The sequence below is a fragment of the Hippopotamus amphibius genome, chromosome 2 (genome assembly GCF_030028045.1).
Source record: "Hippopotamus amphibius kiboko isolate mHipAmp2 chromosome 2, mHipAmp2.hap2, whole genome shotgun sequence".
Classification (NCBI taxonomy): domain Eukaryota; kingdom Metazoa; phylum Chordata; class Mammalia; order Artiodactyla; family Hippopotamidae; genus Hippopotamus; species Hippopotamus amphibius.
The window spans coordinates 194,811,374-194,831,002 of NC_080187.1; the positions used below are offsets into that span (position 1 = coordinate 194,811,374).

At 37.8% G+C, this 19,629-nt stretch overlaps 1 protein-coding gene and 1 pseudogene across 4 annotated transcripts in view; both read right to left on the bottom strand.

Annotated features, from left to right (window-relative positions):
- Positions 1-19,629, bottom strand: part of MYO5A (myosin VA) — a 187,015-nt gene that overhangs the window by 76,599 nt on the left and 90,787 nt on the right. For all 4 annotated transcript variants that reach the window (XM_057722276.1, XM_057722275.1, XM_057722274.1 and 1 more), the window contains 7 exons: positions 19,112-19,219; positions 17,218-17,324; positions 10,276-10,541; positions 9,583-9,664; positions 5,464-5,604; positions 3,658-3,783; positions 2,287-2,370 (listed from right to left, as the gene is read on the bottom strand). In XM_057722276.1, the coding sequence (XP_057578259.1) occupies positions 2,287-2,370; positions 3,658-3,783; positions 5,464-5,604; positions 9,583-9,664; positions 10,276-10,541; positions 17,218-17,324; positions 19,112-19,219 (914 nt within the window). The remainder of the gene's footprint in view (positions 1-2,286; positions 2,371-3,657; positions 3,784-5,463; positions 5,605-9,582; positions 9,665-10,275; positions 10,542-17,217; positions 17,325-19,111; positions 19,220-19,629) is intronic.
- LOC130845285 (40S ribosomal protein S26-like) lies at positions 14,233-15,702 on the bottom strand (annotated as a pseudogene).

Below are 19,629 nucleotides of genomic sequence, written 5' to 3' on the forward strand. Positions count from 1 at the left end.
CTGAGGATGCCAACTTTATTTGAAGAGAGAAAGGCAGATAAACAGACAGTCAGATATATAAGTAGGTAGATATGCCTGGACATTCCATCTTGTTTCTTTGATTTGTCTATGCTTTAGACAGGGCTCTGAATTGCTTAAGACTGAACTTACATGTCTAGGAAAAAGTTTTAAAGAAGACAGAAGAATCCAAGTAACTGCTTCATGAAGATGTGGGACATCATCTCAGTAACAACAACAACATTATTCACTAAGAGCTTTGTATACATGAAGCACTGCTCTAAGAGCTTAATACAACCTACTTCATCCTCATAACAACCCCTGAGAGTAGATACTATCATGATTCCATTTTATACATGAGAGATTTGAGGCATGAACTCAGTAGATGAACTGTGCTTCCCCTCATCAATTAGCAACATGGAAAGTAGGGGTTATTACTCTTTTAATGGTATTTGGTAGAGTTGCAATTTAGTAGTATTTAGTGGAGTTGTAATTTATTTATGTGCTTCCTGTTATCTGATGTGGGAATAGAAGATTTCTTTATGGTGGAAAAACATAAATTAAGACACCTTCTGTTAAGTTTTTTTATAGCTTAATTCCCTTTCAAATTGTTACTTTGGCTAGAAGCTGAAAAATTAAAAAGAAAAAAAAAGACAAAACACACACACACACACACACACACACAAATAGAACCCCACACTGTATTACCACAAAAATCATTCTGTTGAAAACACATAACACAAATATTGATCTAATAGTACTTCCAAGAGAACAAATCAACACGAGGTTATACTTGCTTCCTATCAGGTGCAGAAAATTAAAATAAGTTCATACCCTCGGGTTGGGTTTCTGCTGACTGGGAGCAGTGGTGGCCTTTAAGCTATGTAGATCTCACACCACCTCCACCCCAACTGCAACAGCGCTATACAGATTGGCAGTCACTCCAAATGATTCCTTAGAATGCATAGCTACTTTCTGAAAATTAAGGATCCACTAGCCAATCAGAAAAGTTAGGTCAGAATAAAGACACAAAGGATTATTGGTGCCTAAGTAATGAGAACCCATGAATGTTCTGTGCAAGAGTAGTAATAATAGAATTCCATGGTTTTCATCATTGTTCATAAATCAAATGATTCATAACCTTTAACTGAATAATATTCAGGGATTGGCACTGTGAGAGAATTTTCTCTTATACAGCATTCCTATAAGCTATAAAGCATTAATGTTTCAGTGTTTATGAGGATAAGTGAAAAACTGATTTTTTTCTACAGACACTTAGACTATAGACTCATTATTTTCTGAGGGTTAAAATTGTAATTTGGTCCTTACATAATATTTCTATTATTGAAATAATTGAAAGTAAAGTTTTTATTCCAAAAACAAGAATCAAAATGTTCATATAAGATTCCACTGAAATTAAAAGGATTTTCTTGGAATAAACAGGAAAAACAAAAAGTGCTGGTCAGAAATCCAGAAGACTTCACGTGACTATTTTTAGTCTTTCACTGAATATCTGAATATTTACTTTGTTAAACTAAGTAATCGGCTTCCTGGTTTGCCCCCTATAGGAAGAAAGGGAGCAGTGTTCCCCTTCCCACACTTTCCTGATGAGAATCAAAGGGTAGAGGCTGGGATCAACCTCATCACCAACCTCAGATAGCCATCACAGTCTTTGCAATCTGGAATATTCTTTTCCCACTAGAAAGCAATGTTTCTGGTATCTGTGCCTAAGAAGAAGAATTTCAGAGTGCTTTGGACCACACCTGAAACTACACTCAGTGATTCAGAGGTCAATTTTTATCTGGATGGAGTGTTTAAGGCCATGTTTCTAGTGCATCCCTTCAGAATAACACAGTAAAAACAAACAAACAAATAAATAAACAAAAAAGTTTTCTTTCATGGTCTCTCACAAAGGCATAAGAGAGCCTGGAACTGCTGTGGAGGCAATAATTTCACATAAAACTCCACTGCATAGGGGTTAATAGTGCAGACTGAACTCAACACCCTTGGTTTTAATTTGGCTTGAAAACTTACGAGCTATGAAGTCTCTGTGCCTCAGTTCCCTCATCTGTAAAACGGGAGTAATGATAATATCACCTCATCATAGGATTTGGTGAGTTAACATTTATAACGCATTTACAGCAGGACCTGACACATGTATTTGATAAATTAAAAACTAACAGTAAAGCTGATTTTGTTAGAAAAATCATTCCTGTTAAAAAGCTATTGCTTAAGTAATGAACATTTTAATGAGTATATCCTGGTTGGAGAGAGCCTATACATGATTACCTTGCTTGATTTAAGAACTTTAATTTGTTCTTCAAAAACAGTGTCTTTATTCTTTTCCAGAAAGCCTTCACACTGGTATTCCACCTGAAAACACATGGGAAAATGTCCTTAACTAATAAAACTTTTAAATAGATATGATTATCACCACCAACAAAAATATTTATTAGGCTCAGGCTATATGATGAGCTCTCTTTAGTTTTATGCTAAGAAACTAGTACCATTCTTGGTAAGAAGCATGTATGTTTACTCTAGAGTAAAACTCCCCAAATATTGTTTTCCTAGGGAACTATGGCAGTACTGATTAACTGTGATTGAAAAGATCCTTGAGTTCATGGGTAAGCAGACTCATAAGAAGCTGTTCTCTTCTCTCATGCAGGCCAAAGAGAGCTCCTTCAAGGCTGACCCACTCTATCTCCTTCCAACCTAGCTCACCCTCCCACAGGCGTTAAGTCTCCTCTGGGAGAGGAGAGATGAAAGTGGAAGGGAGGGTCAGAAGGGACAAATCGCTGTCTGACGGAAAGTTGAAGTGGTGACGATGGATGGAGGTGGAGGCTGGGTAAATACTGTATGATCTGGTAAGCAGAGCTACGTGAGAATGGACTTTCCCTGCTTCTAAAAGACTTCAGCCATCTACGACTCAAGGGTCCCCAGTCTGTACCACAAAGCCCTTAGGTGGCCCTGAAGCCATTCCAAAGTCTCCAGCTAGGAGTAGGACAGACTCAGAAAACCCTCAGTTCCTGAAGGGGACCACCAGAAGCTTACCAGAAGCCTACCCCCACGACCTCCTTGAAATATAAACTAGTGTCACAGCTCTGGATTTTCTGAGTAGACCATGGAACCTGTGAAGCAGCAAGCCTGCATGCCTTATTAGTAGGGACCCACTGAATCCATCACAGAGGGCAACACATGTCCACAGTTTCTATTCTGAAACACTTGGGGTCACTATGCTTTAGAATCCAGAATCTCTTAGCAGAATCTGAGGCACCAAACATATTAACATTTCTACATTGAAATATATAAATATCCAGCCTAATTGGGATAAATAGAGACTATAAATAACTTCATGTTAGTCCAGGTCAAAGATCAGGTTTAGCCACTAAATGAATTATGAAAAGACTTACGGATTTCAGAGTTTTTTGGATTTCAGAATTATAAGTAGTGGACAGTAAACACATATTTATTTCATAATATAATTCCATTTAGGTTAAAGGAAGAGAAAACCAATAAGCCAACACTTAAGCTTACTTTTCCTATAAGGAGCTAGAGAATGCAAGCTCAGCAAAGAAAAAAAATTCTATCTATTGACTATTAATTTTTTTCCTCTTTGAACTTAAGTATTCAAGAAGAAAAGAGATAATATAGCTTCCTTACTTTGTCAGCAAAATGCTGGATGATGAAAGCTTTGTTTGATAGACGGGGCTTCTCAAAGAGCGCACATTTGTTCAGATGTGTGTTGTATAATTTTTGGGCCCAAGTGTCATCTGTACCTTTAGGCATCTACATTCGGGGGAAAAAAAAAAAGAAAACAAGGTGAATATTGTTATGAGACTTCTGATGCATCAACCAAGAGACCATGTTTTGGCTTTGCTTAATAACTTTTACAACCAATTTAGGAACTCATTCCTTTCACATTTCTCTCTTAGAAGCCCCAAACCAATGACAAAGGAAAAGCAATGTCTGAGACCCTCCCATGGGTGACTCAGCCCAAGCTTTGAGCAGCTCAATCTGCCTATACCAGGGGTCATCAAATAAATATTCTATACGCTTTTAAAACAACAAAAGCCTCACAAGTGAAAGATGAAACATCATGACTATCAGGTATTTTAAAAAATCTGTTAAATAAAGATAACATTTCCACATAGTGGACTATTTATATAATTCAGAAAGGTATAAAATAGAGAATAGTCTCCTCTCGCCATTTCTACCAACTTCTTTATCTTTCTGTCTTTAAAGGTATGGACACAAATAGGATCATTCTATAAACTCCTTGCACTTTTTTTCCTTCCTGATAATAGCATTCTTGTATTTATGGCCACTTGGTTGTTACTGATCTTTTGTTATTATGAACACTACCACAACAGCTCCTTTTACACATAAACCTTGGATTCTTTTGCAAGTATATTTATAGGGTAAACTCTCAGCAGTTCCACTGCTGGATCAAAAGGTATGTGTATTTAAAATCTTGATAAACTGTCAAGAAATACTGTCTGGAAATATTGTCAAACTTCCTCAAAAATAGGTGGTATTAACTGATGCCCTTCAGCAAGAGTATACATGCAAAAAAAAAACCCAAAAGAATATATATGCAATAAATATTGATTTGGTATTATCAAATTTAAACTCACTTGATAGGTAAAAAGCAGTATCCCATTTTTGTTTTGATTTACATTTCATTTAATTTCAAGCAAGGCTGAGCACCTTTACATGCATTCTTTTTGCTTACTGAAGTATAGTTTATATACAATATTATATTAGTTTCAGAACAACACAGTGATTCAATATTTTTACAGATTATACTCCATGGGAAGTTATTATAAAATATTATAAAATATTCCGTGTGCTGTACATTACATCCTTGTATCTTGTTTATTTTATACCTAGTAGTTTGTTCCTCTTAATTTCCCCCTTCACCTATCTTGCCCTTCCCCTCAACCACCTCCACGATGGTAACCACTAGTTTGTTCTCTTGTATCTGTGAGACTCTTTCTGTTCTGTTACATTCGTTTGTTTGATTCTTTAGATTCTACATATAAGTGAAAACATACAGTGTTTGTCTTTGCATGTTCTTATGCTGTAGGAAATCTGGATGCTTAGGAAGATCAACCTACACTAAGTTGTAACTTATAGCATATAAACTAAAGAGCAACTGAGAGAAAAGATAGGTTATTTGTCTAGAATCAGTCAGCAGGAGAGCTGGGGATCTGATATGGTTGCTAATGCCAATTTTTCACATAACTTAGAATAGGCTGAAAAGAGAAGGAAGATTCTCCTAGTCTCAACTATATTTCGAATGCTTTGGGTCTAGTGACCCTTCAGAATGCAAGTTAGGGTGACCCCCCACTTGCTGCCAGCATGGTACACCATAGTACACTAGTGAATCTCTGCTTAAACCCATTTACCACTTGCCTTGATGTATCAATTTTGAATATACTAAGTACACCAGAAAATCATACTTACCTTGCACTCCTCATCCAGCAAATCTAGAATGCCCAGTTTAGATTCTATAAGATTAATGCAAGGCTGATTATCATAAAAATCTATGAGTGTCCATGGAATTTGTTCTTTCATATATTCCTCTTGTTCTAATTTGAAGACATGCTGAAATGAAAAAGAAAAGAAAACTGGCATCATTGCATCATTGTCATAAATAATGTTAGTCAAAAAACATTTATGAAAGGATACCAACATAATTTGAGATAGTCAATGAGTTCTAGTAACAATCTTGGAGAAACATGATTTACATGCAGAGAACAATATAAGAAAGCAAATATAAACCATAGACAGTAAAATCTCAGCTAAACAGGATTTTTGGCAAACAAGAAAATCTAGGTATGTGAATATTGAAATAGCTGATAAATGTGGCACTCTCTGATTTTTTGATAGATATATATCCAAAACTGCACTATATACATTTTGGCCCCTTAAGTTGTTGCACAGTGTTGCTAACCACATGGGCACAGAAATGCCTTAGCTGGGCTTGAACTACTATGCGGAGAGGATGCCCTCCAGACTACTCAAACATTCTGGGTGAGGCTTACTCAGAATATAAGTAAGTCTCTTAAGGGACTGCGGTGTTGAAGTTCACGTACATCAGAATTAGATAACAGTCGATCTTTTGTGTCTGCCTTGATTATCCTCCAGTCAGGGAATCTATGGCTCACTTTTCTGGCTTCTACATCCAATTCTGCAAGCAGCTGCAACCACTACAAATCCATTGCTATTTCTGCTAAATGCTTCAGCCCCTGCTTCTCATCTCCATTTGCTCACTTAAGCAAAAATATGTATTGACTAGTTACTGCACACCATTAGCAAAATAGACGTGGGCTCTGCCCTTGTGGACTTTGAAGACTAGTGGGAGAAACAGACAGAAATCAAATAATCACAAGAAATACAATTACAAACTGTAATGATGTTCCAGAGGAAAATAATGGTGAGCTATGAGTGCAGGAGTCCTTATCCAATTTGGATACAGAGTGGCAAGGGAAGGCTTCCTCGCGGAAGGCCTATGTGATCTGAGTTCTGCAGTGAAAGGTAGTTAAGTCGGTCCAAGAGGGATGGGCAATCCAACCACTGCTGCAGCTCCTGCTTCAAGCTGCCCAGCCAATGGAGCCAACCCACAAATTCTAGTCTCTACAGATGCTAATGACCTCCACTCACTTGTTCTTGGAGGGTTCTGCTTTCCTTTCTTGTCTCCTTTGTCACCTTGGTTCTCTCACACATTTTGCAACTTTTCTGTGAAGATTAGCCCTCTGTGGCTATTACCAGACAACATATATTTCCTAGAACCCAAAACCCCATGAAACTTAGGGGTTACCAAGATTTCTGGTACTTTCCTCACGCATCTGGAACGTTTCCACTTTATTCTACACTTATTATAATGCTGTTCTTAGCTCAGTTGCAGCATTTATAGTCTAACCAGCTGCAAAAGCTTTAGTCAAAACACACACACACAAAACCAAAAACCAAAAACAAACCAAAAAAACAACAAAAAACCCCAAACCCGGCATCTGTATGAATATTTATGTCATGCTAATTAGAAAGCAAATTTCTTTTGTTCTTTTGATTAATGAGAAGGCGAATAGGGCACCATGTGTCAGCAAGATGCCCTGACTGATGGTACCAATAATTTCCAAAACAATGAGCCCTATCTTTTTTTAATTCATTAATTTATATGCAGTGCAGTCTCCACATTGACAATAGAAACACTGCTCCAAACTTTAGAGCCTGTTTCTCATACAAGTCTCTATGTTTAGTTTGGCAAAATCCATGGGGCCTCAAAAATTTTTGATTCTCAATTGCCAAAATGACATGTGGGCATGAGGTTCAACATGGCAAGACATCCTTGGTCACTAAGGTAATGCCTCCAAGCACTAAGCTTGCCAATCACCATGTTTCTCCTGCCCATGGCCCCACCCACAGCCCCTGCTGAGGGAGCAGCCCTAAGCACCAAATTCTTTACTGTGAGACCCCATGCTCCTAGTCACAGCTAGTCAAGTGCCAGAGATCTCTGATGAACAAATGAACTGGGTTAATCACATTCTCTTTCTCAGGTATAAGAACTGGGAAACAGGCAACGAACAGCGGAAGCTGATGCTGAAAGAAGTCAAGATGAATGGGAGTTAAGCAGGTTAAGAGGGTGGGAACATTCCAGCCACTGCTGGTTTACAGGAAGTGTGAGGTGAGTGAGGAAGCAGAAATCTTGACAAAATATATATGGAATAGAAGGAAAATATATGCCATCTGATAATAAGGAGTGGAGCAGTTGTACAGAGAGAGGCTAAGTTGCTGTGTGTGTGTGTGTGTCTCTCTCTCTGTGTGTGTGTGTGTGTGTGTGTGTGTGTGTGTGAGAGAGAGAGAGACAGAGAGAGAGAGAGAGAGGAGAAACAGATGGATACAGACAGAAAGAGGGAAAGAGAAAGGAGAGAGTCAGAAACACACATGCAGAGACATGAGGTCCTTGAGAAATAAACAAATTAGCCAGTCTGTAATGAGGCTGGTGTTGGTTCCTTATACTTCCAGTCACTTTGTGCCAAAATATACTGGGAAAGACCAGAAGGCTGTGCCATTGTTTAAAGTATTAAGAAACTCAGGAAAACCTTGAGAAAAAATAATGCTCATTTTAGTCTCTGATAGGTTTTTATTAATGTTCCCTATGGAGAGATGCAAAATACACCAGTCATATTCTTGTGGCAACAGTCATAAGCCTAGGACTTTAAGATCACCTCTATATTATTTCACTGTACTAAGTAGCTTAATTTGCTAAATAAGGTGGTCCAAATTTTTTATCAAAGTACATGCAATATTTTTTGAAAATCAAATACTCTAAAGGTTTTATGATGACAAGCAACAATCCCTTGTCCCATCCCTCCCCAACCCCAGTCTCATTCCCTGGAAACGACCATTTTTAACTCCCTCAGCTATTTCTTCTGATATTTACCTCTAAACAATATGCTTATAAGGTATTTTTTTATTTATTCATTTGAAACATTATCTATTGATTTCTTGATAAGACAGATGAGGCTAAATTCACATATACCACCTCTCCACTGTTCTTCCTCTATCCTCCCAATATTACTATTTTTAGATCTTCTTTTGGTTTTTGTCAATTTTGTAACTTAATATCTTTAAACTTCCATTTTTCATTCATTAATTATAGACTGTACCACTCGAGCTCTCTCTGTAAAATGAGGATATCAAGGGCTCTTTCTTGTTCTTCAGCTCTATTCTCTTCCATCTTCAAATTCCTATGGGTGACTCGTTTTAAATATTCTTTTGTCAATACTAATAACCACCCCAATCTTGCACTTAGAATTGTACCTGGCATGTGGTGAGCACTTTACACATCCCAACTCATTTAATCTATATAACTAAACGCAATAGGGACCATAATTATCCCCATTATACAGATGAGGTGACTAAGGCCCAGCAAGGTCAATTAATTTGCCCAAGGTCCCCTGGAAAATCAATGCAGAGTTGGATTCCAATCATTTTTAAGTGCCTCCAAATCCCCTAACACTGTGATATTTGATATTATTATTTCACAAAAGCCACTCTCAAATATTCCCATTGCCATTGTCCCAGTGAATGTCTCAGACTACTGAAAAGAGAATATATAAAATAGAATATGTAAAAAAAATGTAGAAAAGAGAATATGTCCTGACTTTTTTGTTCTGACATCTTGCTAATACAGCAAGTCAAAGTTAAAATAGTCATAACGCCACATACAGTTAGCCTTATGAAAGACCAGCTGAAGGATATATCTGGGATCCAAGTTTCATACCTGCTATGTTACTACCTAACACACTTTCTGCTTCCCTCTCTCAATTTATTTGGACAGAATTTTCACTATTCTCAGACAGTAATCCAAGGATGACCTTGAATCCAATCTGGACAATAAACATCTTTCCAAGGTTTCATCATTTATTAATCATAGGTCCCTCAGCAGATTAGCTGTTTTAAACTGTAGATAATGATTGTAATTCACAACTTCATTTTAGGAACCAGACTTTAAACACAGACTAGGAATTCAAGAGAATCATTTTTTGCAGAATATTATTCAAGTAAGAAAATTCTTACCATATTGAATTGTTGCTGTAGCTTTTCATTTGCATAATTTATGCAAAACTGTTCAAAACTATTTACCTCGAATGTTTCAAATCTGTAAAACCAAAAATAATATGGGAAGAGGAGAAAAAGGTACAAATAGCTTTTTAAAAATATTCAAAATATGCACATTAGAAACAAATAGGAAATTCCCCAACATTGTGAAACTTTCTTTCCACATCAGTGAAGATAAAGGTTTGTAAGTCAGTAACATGAAATATGTACCCAGCAGATAGGCAACAGCCAAGTGGCAGAGAAATTTTGAAAGGCTGCTGCATATGGATGTGTTCAACAGTATGAGTTTTTGAGGGCATGTTCATCCCCAAGTGGGGAACAATCAGAATCACGATAAAGCCATTGCTCTTGTCAATTCACAGATTCACAGTGTCTACATACACGTAGAAGGGAACAGGGAATAGAACTTTCATAGGTTCTTTTGAAAAACTGAACCAGATAATGAAAAATCAGGCATAAAAAGCACAAAGGTACAGGAAGGGTTTTAACATTAAAGGTACCCAGAGAAAGCAAACTAGCAAATGAAATTAGAGTTTTAAAAATTCTCTTCTAATTTTCCTCACCGGTAGGAAACATAATCAAATACCCACTTAGAGTTAGTACATAATCTGTAGAAAGAAACACTCAGATCACTAAGCCAAATACACTCACCCATAAATGTCCAGCACGCCGATAAAAGAGTGCTGTTTGACAGCAGAATGGAGAGCCTGATTGACGTGATCTACAATCCAGCTAAAGAGCTTGGCATAGATGTGCTTGGCCAATGCATCGCGGGCATTGGTGGCCTGCAGCTTGGAGATGGGCTTGATGTATGTCTCCGTGGCAGTAGCCAGCTTCCGGTGGCAGAGCCAGTGACACATCTCCTCAAAGTCCACACCCATGAGGTCACAGAAGATACTGAGAGGTTCATGCTTGGGCTGCCAAAAGGGAATGGGTTATTTCCTATGATCAGATCAATTAAGTAAGAATTTCCTAAAAAATACTAACAAAGAGGTACCAGTTAAAACCCAGCAATTTCTTTGTTATAACAAACACCAAGGTCACGTGAAGCTGATCGGTGATAATCACAATCACCCACCAACCAGCATCTAGGCAACATTTTGTAACCTCTTCTAGGGCTGATTTCACAGATTACCTCTTCCTTTGTCTCTTGAGAGTACTTGTTTGGACCTCTCTTCAGGCACAGTCAGTCAGTCAGAAAATGAGTTAGCTTGTCTACAAATATTTACGGAGCGTCTATTATATGCCAGCAAACAAAAACAGACATGTACCCTGCCCTCCGAGAACTTACTAGGGGAAATGGATAGTAACTAAATGACTGCTCCCTGAAACGGAAATTACTACAAAGGAGGACACTGTACTGAGATTCCATGTGAAAGGAGTGTGCCCTATTCAGGGGGGCAGGAGAAAGCAGCCTTGAGAAATAGAGTTGAGATCTGAAGGATGAGAAGGTGCTAACTTGGTGAAAGGGTCTTCCAAGCTGAGAGGACATCTGGTGTAAAAGTCCTGTGGTGGAAGGGAAAACAGAGATGTGAGGGATTGAAGCTGAGCGAGGGAGAAAAATGTATGAGATGAAGCCAGAGGCTATACCATGGCTGGTCTTTCCTCTAAGAGCAATGGGGGCCCATGCGCGAGGGGTACCGAAGGGTTATAAGCAGACAACCTGATAGTTATTTGTGTGACTTCTTAGACTAGAATCTCTAATCAAAGCATCCCCGGTATCACCTACAGGGATCCCTGTATCCCCTACAATGTCTTCCATAGGCTTTGCCTGAGTAGCATCCAATAAATACTTGTTTAACTCATATTAGTGCATTATATTTTTCAACATCTTCATTTACACGTTTCAACAGCATCTGATAACATTCCTGGGGAATAGGCAGGGTGAACACTGCTATCTCTAATTGACAAATGAGGAAATAAGACCCAAGAGAATAGCTTGTCAAAAATCATACAACCAGTTTATGTCAGAATGGTCATTAGAACCTGGGCCTCCTGATGCCCTCATCCCCTGACCCTTCTCACTGAAGCAACCCCTTCCTTCTTTCATCTCCCCTCTTCCCAAGTAATCATTTCAGATACAAATCAGCACCATCACCAACAACATGGAACAACTTCCTTAAATAAGCCGCTTATTTCACTCATTTATATACGTGAATGGTGTGACATCATTTAGAAGTGGATCAGCACTCTCTGAACATTCTATTTGAATGGCGTTACCATATGGTTCTATTAGATCAACGTTGTTAACAGTTTTTTTCAAATTTTCTATAACTTAACTAATTTTTGGACTTCTTTACCTATCAATAATTGAGAGAAGTCAGTAATATTCCACTATGATAGACTTGTCTTTTCATTCTTGTGGTTCCCACTGATTTTCGCTTTATATATTTTGAGACTACATCATTAAGGACATGCAAGTTTAGAACTATTACATCTTCCTGGTGAATAAAATCTCCATCAGTACATAGTGACTGTATCTCCAGTATTGCTTTGGGCCTCCAAGTCTATTTTGTCCAGTATCAATAAAGCTCTGCCAGTTTTTTTCTAGCTATTATGGTGTGTCTTTTCTAAACCCTTTACTTTTGAACTATCTTTACCTTTATGTTTTAGGAATGCTTCCTTCAAAAGTATATACCTGAATTCTAAAGCCAGTCTGGCAATCCATATTAACTGAAACATTGATTCATTTGGAATTATTTCTACCTTTTTTTGTGCCTTTACTTATTCCACCTTTTCTAAAATTTTCTCTTCCTTTCTTGCTATATTTGGATTATTTTTTTCAGTTCATTTTCCTCTCTATTAGTTTGAATGGTTTACTTTCTGTTTCTGTTTTTATGACAGAAGCATTGTTACATTAGTTAACTTAATGTAATTAAATAACACAAACTCCAAACACTCCATTCCAATCTTTGCTATGTTATCCAGTACTTTAGCTCTATCTTTTGGCTGGGGGGGGCCTGGGGTGGGGGGGGAGGGGCTGGTGATTCACTTTATTTTCTAAAGCTTTTCTTTTTTAAACCATATAATTCCATTTTAATAAACCAATGTCACATAATTTGCTTTCAAGGTGGCTTGTTATGCAGCAACAGCTTACTGAGACAATAATCAAAATGAATAGAAATGAAGGCAATTATAATAATTTACCATTTCTCATTTTTGACATTTGCTTTTTTTTTTAATAAAGCTCTTTATTGGAATATAATTGCTTTACACTGTTGTGCCAGTTTTTGAGGTACACCAAAGTGAATCAGCTGTATTTATACATATATCCCCATATCCCCTCCCTCCTGTGACTCCCTCCCACCCTCCCTGTCCTGGTCCTCTAAGGCATCACCCATCATCGAGTTGATCTCCCTTTGTTATACAGCAACTTCCAACTAGCTATCTGTTTTACAAATGGTAGCGTATATATGTCTATGCTACTCTCTCACTTCGTCCCAGCTTCCCCTTTGGCCCCCACCCCACCCTGTGTCCTCAAGTCCGTTCTCTACATCTGCATCTTTATTCTTGCCCTGTCATTGGGTTCATCAGTATCATTTTTTTTCTTAGATTAAAATTTTTTAATTTTGAACTAATTTCACATTAACAGAAAAGTTCCAAGAAGGGTACAAAGAATTCCCTTCACTCAGAATCCCTAAATATTAACATTTAACCAAGTTTGCTTGTATCATTCTCTCTCTCTCACTCTTTCACACACATACACAGATATTATTTTTTTCAGAACCTTTTGAGAGCATGTTGCAAAAATGATGCCCTTTTGTGTTCTAAATATTCCACTGTGCATTTCCTAAAATCCAAAGACATTATCTTATATAACTATAGTATAATGAATAAAATCAGGAAATTAGCAATGATACAACCCTATTATCTAACCTGCAGATCTAATTCAAATTTTGCTGACTGACCTAATAATGTCCTCTGGGGGCAGGGGGTGGGGAGGCCCAAGGAGGCACATTTCTATGGTCCAGGATCCAATCTAGGTATATACACTGAATTTAGTTATCTTGTCTCATTAATCTACTTTCATTTGAACAGCTCTTCACTCTTTTTTTTTTTTTTGTCTTTTGAGAACCTGACATTTTAGAAGAGTAGTATGTCCCTCAGTTTGGGTCTGTATGATGTCGCCTCATGGCCAGATTCAGGCCATGCTTTTTGGCAGGAATACTAGAGAAGCGATGTGGCACCCTCCTCAAGACGCTGCATCAGAACTCATGTGATGTTGATGGGTGGCTTGGTTAAGGGAATATCTGCCAGGTTTCTCCACTACCTTTCCCTCTGTAATGAATAAGTATTTTGTGGCCCAATATACTATTTATTATAATTATTCTTTTAATTAATCAAATTTTATCTACATTTGCCCCCTGCATTGGCAGCTTGGAGTCTCAACCATTGGACCACCAGGGAAGTCCTTAAACTGTCTTTTAATATTTCCTTTAGTGAGTGCCTATTGGTGACAAATTCTCACAAGTTTCTATTTGTCTGAAAACACCTCTATTTTTTCTTCATGCTAGAAAGATATTTTTACTGGATATAGAATTTTAAGTTAGTTATTTACATTAGAACACTGCAGACAGTCCACTGTTTTCTGGCCCCTATTACTGCAGTTGGGAAGTGAGCCAACAGTTTAATTGCTACTTTAAGAGTAATATGTCTTATGTCTCTTCCTGTTGTAAGATTTTTCTGTCTGCCTGTGGTAGCATTATGGTGTGCCTAGGGGCGGATTTCTTTTTTTTTTTTTTTTGTAAAGTATAATTTCCATTTTCTTTTCTTTTCAGAGAACAGCATTTCTTCAGTCTTTAAGGACTTAGCTCCTTACATGGGCTTTGGTGGAGGTTGTGTGGCAGCACCCGCAGGTCTAAATCGGGGTGGAGATGTTGGGTCCTTCCGGGCTCCCCGAGAACAATTCCTGACTACTTTGCTGTGAATGGTACAACTCATGCAGTGATGTAGTTTCACATACAGCTTGGGAAGCACAAAGGCGTTGAAAACACTCGCTTCGGAAATGTCCCTGACGGCTGAGGCCCATACGATGTTCTGAATGATAAAACTTCTTAATGGCCTTATCCTTGGGCACGCATCTGGCACAGTTGGTGCAGCGAACAGGCTGAACAGGCTGCACGTGGCCACGGCCCTTTTTAGCATGACCATTATTCCTTCTTTTCTTGGTCATCTTGGAAGCAAGGAGGCGAAAGAGAGGATTTCTTTTTATTTATTCTAACTGGGATTTTTTTTGCCTTTCCAAGTCTGTGGCGTAGTGTCATTTTCACAAGTTCTGAGATTTTTTGGGAATTACCTCTTCAAACATTATGTCTGTCTCATTCTCTTCTTTCTCTCCCTTAGGAATTCTCATGAGATTAAAATTAGCTTTTATTACTCCATCCTTCATCTCTTTTAACTATTGTTAAAGGCTCCATATGTGGGTCCCATCTTGCATTTTGGATCATTTCTTCACTTCTGTCTTCCAGCTCATCACTTCCCTACTCAGTTGTGTCAAATCTGCTATTAATTTCTTCCAGCATTCTTAGTAGATTTAACTCTGTTATCTGTTGTTTTGCCGACCTCTTTCTATCTTGTTTTATCATGGGATTTGAGATTTTTTACTGTGAACCCATATTTCCTGTAACTTTTCTTATGGGACTCTATTGAGGCCTGGATTGAAGGTAAATTTGCCTTTGCTTCTGTCAGGCATCAGGGCACTACCAATCCAGGACCAATTTAAGCTAAGTTTTGTGTATGTAGCTTTTGGGGACCATACAGGAACTATGAAATCAGACTAGTAAGTATGTGTGAGGGTCAGTTCATTATTATAAATTCTTAGGGAACTATTTTTTTCCCACTCCGCTTAGCTTGGAGACTTGACTTTTCTTTGTATTCTTGGAGTGGTTAGTGAGCAAGTTCCCCATTTTGGGTCTCAGCTTTAGGCAGAAGTTTCCCTTCCTGTTCCCCTGTTTTACGAGTCCTAGGCTTTGTCTTTTGTCTTCTGCACCCCACTTGGCTATGAAAACCAAAGCTCAAGGTCACTGGGTTCAGCAAACGCCCTCCAGGTGAGTCCTAGATTCAAGGTTCTGCTTTGTTCTCAGAGTTTCTGTTTTCACTCAGTTTATGGCCTCTGAGAAATTCTCATGTATTTATTAAAAATATTTTTAATATATGGAATCTAAAAAAAAAATGGTACTGATGAACCCAGTGACAGGGCAAGAATAAAGATGCAGATGTAGAGAATGGACTTGAGGACATGGGGTGGGGTGGGGGGGCAAAGGGGAAGCTGGGACGAAGTAAGAGAGTAGCACTGACATATATACACTACCAACTGTAAAACAGATAGCTAGTTGGAAGTTGCTGTATAACAAAGGGAGATCAACTCGATGATGGGTGATGCCTTAGAGGGCCAGGACAGGGAGGGTGGGAGGGAGTCATGGGAGGGAAGGGATATGGGGATATATGTATAAATACAGCTGATTCACTTTGGTGTACCTCAATGCTGGTACAAGAGTGTAAAGCAATTATATTCCAATAAAGAGCTTAAAAAAACATATTTTTAAATATGATTTATCCAGCATGAAGCTCAATCAGAGCAACCAGTTCAAAATTGCTAGAAAGGAAAGTCTCTTTCATTTTACAGATGGGAAAACTGAGGTTCAGAGAAGCTAAGCAACTCACCTCAAAACACAGTAAGTTAATAATAAAATTGGGATTGAACCCAGGCAAAGACACTGAAACATGTATTTCAAAACTGAAGTCTAATTTACCCAAATTTAAGTCACATGAATTAATCTACATGTAGATTTGAAAATATCAGCTTGGGTGTCTGAAGAGTGAGACAGAAATCTCAAAATTGTTTCCTATTATAATTCTTGAGGAAGCAGGATGGGAAAAGAATTATATTAAAACTGCTTCCATTTTAATAAAGTTAAAAATACCTAATAAATATATACTGTATATGTACGTGTGTGTGTGTGTGATCTTTGATGGTGGTGATCAGAAAATACTGCAAATCACAAATGCCTAATGAGAACAATCTGAGATTGTCAGGTTTTGTCACAGTTTAAACAAATGAACTGAATTTTAATTCTCAGTGTGTAGTTATCACTATGTGTGGAAGAATATGTAAATCATAGTAAAGACAGCCTATTTTCCCAGCCATCTAATTCCTCTTCCCAGGAGTAACCACTGCGAACAGTTTCTTCAGTAACTTTTAAATCATCTTACATTTCCACAGCTGAAGAGACAAATAAACTTATCAATTCTGGTATGTGTGCCCTGGGCCAAATGAGCCCTTCTCTCTAGACTCACCAATCCAACTTTCACATCTAATATTTCCCACCTCTGTTTATACAGCTCAGATATATATCCAAGTTCTCTCCTCCCCCCGCCCCCCCCACAATCACTGTGCACCAGGGATCTGAGTCTACATTTCTTTATTTACAATTCAATATTCTATTTAGGATAGTGTATCTGTCTGATAATTATCTCTCTGATAATTATTAATGTTAGTTAATAGAGAGACTTCAAGCACATTGTTTTCAGAAAGAATCAACAAAACTAAAATATAAATCAACTGTCATCACACGAAGCTTGCTCTGAACTTACAGGGATTGTGCAGCTGTCTGAATCTCGAGACGTAAATCCAACATTGCCTAAGTGAAGGATGCCAGCAAGTATCTGGAAAATTCCCATCTGATAAGATTCACTAATTCCTGAAACCACGGAGTAAATGAACAAGTGGTTAATTTCAGCACAGGAACTAAACAATTATAGCCCATTTTTAACTCCTGAATACTGCCAGATGTTGCACACGTTACAACGTGTCATCACCAACGACACCTTCATCACTGCTGATAATAACACATAATGCGCTTTAGCATATGGTGAGAGCGTGGGCTGTGCAGTGAGACGAACCTCAGCTAGACGCCTGGCTCTGCTCCTGACCTGCCATCTCGCACAGGCAGGTAACGTCACTGTTCTATCCTTCTGTTTTCTCATTTGAGATACAGGGACAACAGTGACTATCTCAAAGGGAGTTTGTAAACATTAAGTGAGAAAATGCACATAGTAAACTTAACACACTATGTGACACATGGTAAGTGTTAAACTATCACCATCATTGTCACACACTGGATTTAAGTATCTCTAACATTATTACCCCTATTTATCTCTACTCCAAATGCAGGTTGCAACCCAATAACGCTGTTTTCAGTCAGATAATTTAATTACTTCGAACTACAGACCAAGTATAAGTCAAAGAGACCCAAAGATTAGAAGTGTTCAGGTTGGTGTTGTACCCCAGCCTGGTGAGTGAGTGTCTAAACACAGCATTAGAGCACGACCTGAAGGATCAGGCAGGATAAGAAAGCCGGACAGCCCTTGGTGTTTTATCAGATCGGGCTTCATTTTTCAATGAGGTAGGATTTTTCCAGAATATTAGATATAAACTGTATTCAAGTAAAAATAGTAAAATTATTTCCAAATATGTAATTATGTACAGAGTAATTGAGAGTTCACCCTACAAGGAATGTTTCTGCCATTTCCTACGTTATGGCTTTTTCAAATTTGCAATTTTCTATTTACGAACAGAGTTAGCCCTGGAAGTAAAGCAGTGTTTCTCAAACTACAATATGCACATGAATCACCAATGGATCTGGCTAAAATGTGGATTTTGGTTTAGTAGGTCTGAGATAGGGTCTGAGATTTTAAATTTTTTGCAAGCTCCATAGTGGTCCCGGACCATACTCTGATTAGCAATGCTTTTAAATCAAATTAAGTCACCTCAGGTTACTCCTCAAAATACCAATATATGATCTTAGAATTATTCATATTCTGAAGCTTTTAAATAAATAACTCAGCACTAAAAGTTGTATACTACATTTCTAAAGGCCAGTTTATTTACATGCAGATCCAATTTTTTTTAAATCAAGAAACTAGACAGCGACACGAGCCATTTCAGAAACAGAATTAACTACATGTAATACATTGTTTTGTCACCAAGCCAGCTCAACCACATTTCCAGGCCACAAAAAGACACCCAAAACAAACAGAAAAAAATCCTATAAAACATTAGTTTTTGCATAGAAACCCATTTCATTTAGCTCTAGGTTTTGTATTTTATAAACGTTTAAGTAAACGGTCCCACATCCCCTGATGCCCTGAATGTATGTTTTAAATAGCTGTATTGAGGAATAACTTGCAAACCATAAAATTCACCCATTATAAGTACGCAATTCCATGTTTTTTAGTAAATTTACAAAGTTGTACAACCACTACCATAAGCTAACTTCAGTACAGTTCCCGTTACCCCCAAGAGAAATACTGTGCTCATTTGCTGTCTAAATGTGTTTTATAAAGAACGTTAAATCTAAAAAAAAAAAAAAGTTAGATCTCCCAACAATTCTTACCACTTAATATGAACCTAAGCCAACATTCCAATGAAAGGTTGCTTTGAGTCAAAAAGTTATTGCTTCTAAGAATTCAAGATACGATTACGTACCTAGCAAAGTGCAGGCCTGCCTGGTGTGTGCCATCTCCTTGGCATCATCCACTCCTTCAATCACAGGACTGCCACCTTGTTTCGTGTAAAGAAAGTTATTTGCGTCTCCTGCAATTAAGGAAAAATTTTAAAAAGATCTGCAGTCTATGAAAAGGCCTTGACTTCTATCCTTACGTCCACTCTGAATTAGAGGCAGTGATAGCACAATTAAGTATATAGAGTTTGGAGTTTGACTGCCTGTGTTTTTAGTTATATTTTAATACAAGACAATTAAATACTGGAATAAAGTGTTTGTAGAATTTGTGAAATGAACAGTCCTTTCCTAAAGGTTGTATTCCAATCTACATGTTAGGATAATTTCTTCAAATACTTTACTCTCTTCTTTATCAGAAGCCTCACCGAGTTCCACCATGTAAACTCCTTTACATTTTTTTCCCCTTTTAATCAAGGCAAATTTCAAACATACAAAAGTACGGAAACTAGTATAATGAGCCTTTGTGTACTCATCACTCATCTTA